Source organism: Aegilops tauschii, chromosome 2 (assembly GCF_002575655.3).
Source record: "Aegilops tauschii subsp. strangulata cultivar AL8/78 chromosome 2, Aet v6.0, whole genome shotgun sequence".
NCBI lineage: Eukaryota > Viridiplantae > Streptophyta > Magnoliopsida > Poales > Poaceae > Aegilops > Aegilops tauschii.
This window is the reverse complement of record NC_053036.3, coordinates 374,366,487-374,373,939: the sequence shown is the minus strand read 5'-3', so window position 1 is coordinate 374,373,939 and position 7,453 is coordinate 374,366,487. Positions and strand designations below refer to the sequence as shown.

At 45.2% G+C, this 7,453-nt stretch overlaps 1 protein-coding gene across 1 annotated transcript; it reads right to left on the bottom strand.

Annotated features, from left to right (window-relative positions):
* Positions 1 to 913: 913 nt before the first annotated feature.
* LOC109755350 (acetyl-coenzyme A synthetase, chloroplastic/glyoxysomal) lies at positions 914 to 6,787 on the bottom strand. The gene is made up of 18 exons (XM_020314263.4): positions 6,135 to 6,787; positions 5,630 to 5,776; positions 5,382 to 5,537; positions 5,169 to 5,291; positions 4,915 to 5,083; positions 4,085 to 4,167; positions 3,814 to 3,915; positions 3,657 to 3,745; positions 3,465 to 3,555; positions 3,229 to 3,342; positions 2,853 to 2,929; positions 2,700 to 2,778; positions 2,534 to 2,602; positions 2,272 to 2,447; positions 2,113 to 2,169; positions 1,915 to 2,005; positions 1,713 to 1,811; positions 914 to 1,374 (listed from the first exon to the last, which is right to left on the bottom strand). Exons 1-18 carry the CDS (start codon positions 6,420 to 6,422, stop codon positions 1,189 to 1,191), a joined length of 2,196 nt encoding a protein of 731 aa, XP_020169852.1. The 5' UTR covers positions 6,423 to 6,787; the 3' UTR covers positions 914 to 1,188.
* Positions 6,788 to 7,453: the final 666 nt, after the last annotated feature.

Sequence of the window (7,453 nt, the reverse complement as noted above, 5' to 3'; positions counted from 1 at the left end):
CACCTCCACCTACTTCCGGCTCGACGCTTGGCTGCTGCCGACTCCGCTCACAGACACCTACCCACACCTATTCTCCCACTCCACCTCACCCTCGGTTTTGGTATCACAAGTCATGCAGAATGGTTTACTCGCTACTCTGCGGAACCGCCTAACCAATGTTGCTTCTATAGAGCTTGCGTCCATTTTGTCTTTGTTGCAGGATGTTGCCACTAGCGATGCACCCGACGACAGGTTCCTCGCCCACGGCTCCTCGTTCTCCTCGACGTGCACCTACTCACTGCTATCCTCCGACCACGAGATTGATCTCAACACCTGGTATATCTGGAGCTCCATGGCACCTATCAAGGTCAAGATCTTCAGTTGGCTTCTTCGTCATGACAGGCTGAGCACGATGGCGAACTTACATCGCAAGACCATCTCCTCTGTTACGGCATGTCCTCGGTGCGACCTCACTCTAGAGGACGCGACACACCTCGCCATTCATTGCCCCCGCGCAGCCCAGGTCTGGTCCCTCTTGGGACTGCAACTCCCTCACTCCATCGACCTCCTTTGGGAGACTCCAACGCCGGTCAGCCTCGACATCGACATTTGGCCAACAATCGCCCTCGCCATCCTCTGGAAGCTATGAGACTCCAGGAATGCTCGTGTCTTTCGCAACAAGCTACGTTCCCCCTAGATACTCTTCGCAATATCATCTTGGATTTTACACTTTGGGTTCCCCCTAGATACTCTTCGCAATATCATCTTGGATTTTACACTTTGGGCCTTTAGGGAGGTTGCCGTGCCTGTACCTCTGTAACCATTGAGAGCTTTTGAGTAATTGGGGGGGGGGGGGGGGGGGGGGGGGGGGGGGGTGTTATTGTCCAAAAAATAATAATATAGGAGACTACTTAATGAAGAGGCAACCTCAATATCCGCTCAAGTCACTTTCAAGTGTTCGTCTCACATTAATGCAGCTAATACGTGGAGTATTTTTCTGTGATGTGATCCAACAATTTACATTTACAGCACACTTGACTTGCAAGATGCAACTCCCGAACCTCAAGGTACTGAATAAATCAGGGGAATCATGAGGCCATGCGTGGCACATATAAACCGATACTCTGTACTATTTAGCACCCGAGGCAAGAAAGAAAATGAGACGTGCTACAAGTATAGGTGACAACGTGCCATCTCCATCCTCACACGCTAACTGTCGCTAAGCGATATCAGCTGGTCGACCACACCAGGATCAGCAAGCGTGCTCGTGTCACCAAGCTCATCCAGCTGCCTGGAGGCAATTTTCCGCAATATTCTTCGCATGATCTTGCCGCTCCGTGTCTTCGGGAGCCCTGGTGCCCAGTGGATCTTGTCGGGTGCTGCAAACGCACCAATCTGCCACAAAATGACACCATGTATGTCTTTACACTCGTTTCAAAAAATTTAGAGGGTCAAGAAAAAATGTGTTGCATTGACCCAAAAAACCCTCAGAAGGAAAGGTTCCATTCAATCTCAAAAGGTTAAAAAAAACTAGCAAAGCATGTTGAAATGGTAGGTTCCATCATTGAAAAAGCACAAGCATTATTTTTCCAGATCAGCAGGGCGAGAAAAATCAGGTTCCAACTTCCCCAGCGCCAGCGGAGCCATTGTTAGCCGGGTTCATTCCACCACACATAGATCTCTTGCAGTTGCAGTAGCAACCAACACTTTAAGAAACTATCAGAAGAAAATACCTGGCTGCGGACCGCCATAATGAGGCTTTTTCGTAGATCATCACTGTAAGGAACACCATCCACCAAAGTTACAAATGCGTAGATTCCCTGACCTTTAACCTGAAACAAGTATTACTGATTTAAGACCTCAGTTTGGACGAAGCCACGGTGGGGGTCATGATATGGAGCCAGAAAGACAGGAAAAACAAGTAGTGGACCGGACCTCATGGTCAATTCCGACAACAGCGGCCTCCGCACATTTTGGATGTGAAACAAGAGCAGATTCAACCTCTGCTGTACCAATCCGGTGCCCACTAAAGTTTTAAAATATGGGTCAAATATTTGCAGCTTCAAAGCCTTTAAAGCCATCTAATTTCAATTCAAGGAAGCGTGAACCATATAATATAAGTAGCTAAATTACCTGGCATTGATAACATCATCCACTCTTCCGGTCAGCCAATGGTAACCATCTTTGTCCCTGACACACAAATTTAATTTGTTCATCTATGAACATGTAATTCTGGATCACATTTCAATTATGAAGAATGGCCAAAGTTTAAATAAATGTTTGACAAGTTACCTCCTACAACCATCACCAGAGAAATAATAGCCAGAAAACGGTTTGAAGTATGTTGTCTCATATCTGTCCTTATCTCCATACAGAGTCCGGAAAGCTCCAGGCCATGACTTCTTTATGCAAAGGTATCCACTGCATTCTCCAGTCATTTCCCGTCCTTTTTCGTCAACAATCACTGGCTGTGAATCAGCATATGTGCACAGTAATTACAAAGTAAGAGGGGTAATGAAACTTCCATTTTAGTGAAGTCATGTATTATGTATACCTGTACACCAAAGAAAGGAAATGTAGCAGATCCTGGTTTCTGAGGCCAAGCGCCAGGTAAAGGTGTAATCTGACAAGAACAAGCATTACAGTTCGATTCAACAAGTACGATGAAACTCACTTTGAGAGCTCCGAAATTTCCCACACACAATTTTAAACACAATTACCATAAAACCACCAGTTTCAGTCTGCCACCAAGTGTCTGATATGGGGCATCTTGAGTCACCGACAACATTATAGAACCACCTGACATGAACAATAGTGCATGTAAGATCTTTTCAACGCATTGAGATTTTCAGACTAAGGAGATAAACACAAACCTCCATGCAGTTGGATTAATTGGCTCACCCACACTTCCTAAAACTCGAAGAGACTTACGAGAGTACCGATCAACATACTGCAAAATATATCATAAAACAAAAGGGATATATACACAAGATATATGTGTGGGACAAAATTAATTAATTAAAATTTAAATTTTCATAAATGTACAGAAATTATTAGAGATTTCGCTCGGAAGCATATGTTGTTGCACCATTATTTTGCAACATAAAAGAATACTGTATGGTAGAAAAAGCTTCCCGGTAGATAAAAAATCATTTTGTGAGGAAAAGAAGTGCTGCCTCACTGCACCACTTAACTGATGACGATACTAAATGTTCAAATGAGCACACAGGAAAAAAAATAACAGCATACCACGGAACCATCACGCATGAGTGAACGGATAAGTGTTGGTGCAGTATAAAATATTGTCACTCCGTATTTGTCAACGATGTCCCAACACCGACCAGGATCAGGGTAGTTTGGAGCCTACAGGTTGCATTCAAGAAATAAGTTACAACCATAGTCCAATCTAAATAAGCCTCAAAAGCGAAGGGTCACCCTTAGATCATGACTATATAACATATGAACTAGTTTTCCTCTGAAATTACCCCTTCATAAACGAGAACTGTGGCTCCATTCAGGAGAGGACCATAAGTCACATAACTATGTCCAGTAATCCAGCCACAGTCTGCAGTGCACCTGATGTAAGTGAAACAGGGAAACTACAGTAAGAAACACAGCTTCCATGATACCGCGACCAAATTTATGCCCCCAGAAGACCCCAAATTTTTACACCTTACCAGTATATGTCTGTTGGCTTGTAATCAAATGCATGTTTAAATGTTGTTGCGGCATATACCATATAGCCCCCCGTTGTATGCAATACACCCTGCACACTTCACAGTATCTTTATTTTATATCCAAGGGATATACAATAGTCTACGGGGTTAAGGGTACCTTTGGCTTTCCTGTGCTGCCACTAGTGTACAGAAGAAACAATGGATCCTCTGCATCAACCCATTCCACATCACATCTAGTTGGGAAATTGGGCACAACATCCTGGGGGCACATCATCTCGTATTGAGAAATAACTCGCATACTTGTAATATAGAACACAAAACAAAAAGGTTGAAAGGAGATCTCCCGGTTGATAAAGAAGTTTCCGGAATGTTCTGTGCTTAAAAATCAGATACATAGCAATTGTTCAACTTGTTTAATTTGGATATACCTGCCACCAGACATCTCTTCCAGCTATCCATTGTGTGTCCTCTTTCTTCATGGCCAACTGATTTTCATATGTCAAACAAATGCCTGCTCAGCAAAAGAAACTCTGTACATGAGAAAACTTCAGACTTTGGATTAGATTTCTTTAAACCAATTCTGTGCATATGATCATTGAATACAATTTCTCCCAGAAGAAGTAACATCCATGATCAAGAGTATACTGGGATTTTAGAGTTCAGACATTGCATAAGGCATCAATGAAGAACAGCAGGACTTAATGTCTTAATATACCCTAAGAGGCTAAGCCGGAAAGATGTGAAAAAGTGGCCACCACCAAAGTATCTGAAGGAGTGTTTTTGCTCTGTGCCTGGGCATGCGCACATCTGGTAATTTCATTTTATTTTTTCAGTTAGAAATCCAATTTTTGGATTGCAAATGTATAATGTGGGATGTTGGGCAAAATAAATGACTCTTTGCCGCAGAGAGTTTTAGGGTCTAAAACAGGAACTATAATGTACACAATTGCGTGTTTTTACTGTAGGAAAGAAATGGACATATTTTTGTACCAAAATTTGCAGGTATACACTACATTCAACATGCACATGTACGAGATCTTTTTGTATTTTTCAAAAAAATGGAATTCAAATTGCACCTATGTACACCGTTGCAATTTTCGTATACAAATGCGGTATAACGATAAATATTTGTATGCACAGTGTGGACATATGTAGGTGAAAAGAATACAAAATAACATTTATCAGGAAGGTAGCAAGTTAGACTGCCTGGAAAGCTTAAAATAGCTAGTGCTCATGGAAGTCGTATTATGGATCTTACCTACTGTGACACCATTTTTTGCACTTTCAACCAGAGACGCATCTACTATATCTTTGAGAGGGATGAGTTTCTGCCCCCTTTTGACAGCATTGCATGTAATCACAACCTTAGGCTTGCAGTCAGTGATCCTTTGGGCTATTGCATCAGCGGAGAAGCCAGCAAACACGACCTGAATAATAATTCAGCATCATAACATGGTAACATGTATAGGGTAAATCAGAATAACTGGAAGTGCAAACTGGGGTAAAACTTACAGAGTGAACAGCACCAATGCGAGCGCATGCAAGCATTGCAATAGGCAGCTCCATGAGCATCGGCAAGTAGATCACCACAGCATCACCTTTTTCAACCCCGACACTCTTCAAATAATTGGCCAGCTGCAACAAAGCATGCCAAAACAATTAAACCATGTCTGCATACATCAGGACATGTTACATGCAATTGTTTCACTGTAACAGCATATTTACCTGGCAAACCTTATCCAAGAGCTCTGAGTATGTGAGCTTTCCATCCTGATCAGGCTCATTCCCCTCCCAATACATCGCAATCTTCGCACCGTCCCCGGCCTCCACGTAGCGGTCCACGGCATTGTGGCATATGTTAGTTTTGCCCCCTTTAAACCACTGCCAAAACACCAACAACGTTCATCGACACTCTGTCCTCCCATCACAAACAAGCTAGCACCGAAATCGAACACGCTTAGGCACGTGCTTACTTCGATCTTGATCGGCCCCTTTGTGACATCAAGGTTCTCAGTACAGACTTCCTCGGGGCTCCACTTCTGCTTCCAGTAGAATGTTTCAGCGATCTCTGACCAGAACCCGGCAGGATCGTCAATCGACCGCTGATACATCTCCAGGTACTGGTTGCCAGTCATTGAGAAAAACAGCAAGATCAGTCATCAGTCATCATATCCACCAGAAATCAACACAATCAGGGAATGTTCAACCCGGCGGTCAGTACTCAGTAGTAAATTCACTGACCCTAGGAAAATGGGAATTAACCCACGCTCCCAATTCACCAACCCTAACAACTTCAGTACTTGTCTACTTATGTCCAGTCAGTCCCTATCTGCCTTATCTGATCCCGTGAGTGGGTAGCGATGGATCACACAACTAGCCCGCATGCTACGCGCCTCGAAACGGAAGGACAAAACGTACGACACCCGTCTGGGGCCGAATCAACAGAATCGAAATGGGAAGTGGAGAAAAAAGGGAGACCTGCTGCGGAGAGGAGACAAGGGCCTGGGCGGCGAAGTCGGCGCTGGGGTGGACGAGGCCGTGGTCGTCGGACGCCGGCAGCGGCTCGCCCAGCACGGTCGCCGCGCACGGCGCCGCGTGCCGCGGCTTGGCGGCGGCCACCGTCAGGCGATCGCTCGCGCCCATGGCCGACCTCCACCGGAGCGGCGATCGAGACGACGAGGGGGCTAGCGCGGGAGCGTGGAGCGGGAGGGCGCGTGCGGAGCTGCAGCAGCAGCGAGCTGTGGTGGCGTATATGTACTGGGCCATTGACGGCCTCGCGGCCTGACGGCCACGGCTCACCACACCTCTCCTTAACTCCTCGGCCACCGTGGGCCAAAACTATTTCTGACTTTTGGGGCGCCTTCTGGTGGAGGAGCTAAATCAGCAGGCAGGAGGGCGGACGGAAGGTGGAACCGTCGATGCCTCTTCTGTCTAGTCTGGTTGGTGAGCCTTTTTCTGGTGGCACGGAGCTGTAGAGTGCTCTTGCTGCTACTCTACAGCTACTACTACTGTCTATGGATTCATCGGCGGTGGCTACCGGAACGGGAGGGGGGAGAGGGATGCTCTGCGTGGCAGCGTGGGGGTCGACAAGCCAGGTGTCTGTGAGGGAGAATCGACACTCTTTTTGTTCTGACTCTCGGGGTCGGGGTCCACCACTGGAACAGAACGGACGGACGGCTCACCGCTCTGCCTGGTTTGCATCGCCGTTCGCAATCGTCCGGTGGTTTCGACTAGTTCTTGCCAAAAGAACAGTTTAAAATGAATTGCAATGTAAGTATTTTGTAACTTAAATTCACAATCCCTCACCAATTTCTCATTTTTGGGGAACATAGTATAGTCACATATGCTCACATACACATATACAGTCATCACTATAAACGCACGCATCCACGCATAAAACATTTTTAGATTGATGATATCATCACACACGTCTCATAGTCGACGAGAACGTCTCCTCCCACTGAATAAATATTGTCAGAAAGACTGAAATAAATTAAAAGAATACGGAGAACAAAGCGTTATCTGATTAGATCCTTGCTTCAAACTCAACCCAATTCTTTTCCTCAGGATCTCTTGAATGAAATTAGGGAACGAAGGAGCATCAATGTCTAAGTTTAGACTTGAGTCTGACTGGTTCCACCATCCAGATCAAATCATCTAAGCCATGCTTCTTTTTTACCCGAGGAAACACTCGCCCTTTTTCCGATTTGTAAGGTCCACATGTATCCTTAGATCGGCAATTTGACTCGTCTAATATGAGTTATATATCATAGAATATATATCATTAAAAACTCGAA

What these genes read in the sequence shown, in the direction of transcription:
- LOC109755350 (XM_020314263.4), bottom strand. Translation starts at nt 6,422, where the DNA reads ATGGCCCAGTACATATACGCCACCACAGCTCGCTGCTGCTGCAGCTCC. An exon ending in TCTGGTGATGGTTGTAGGAG is followed by an intron (nt 2,170 to 2,271) that starts GTAACTTGTCAA and finishes TTTGTGTGTCAG; the next exon opens with GGACAAAGATGGTTACCATT. An exon ending in TTGTCGGAATTGACCATGAG is followed by an intron (nt 1,812 to 1,914) that starts GTCCGGTCCACT and finishes TACTTGTTTCAG; the next exon opens with GTTAAAGGTCAGGGAATCTA.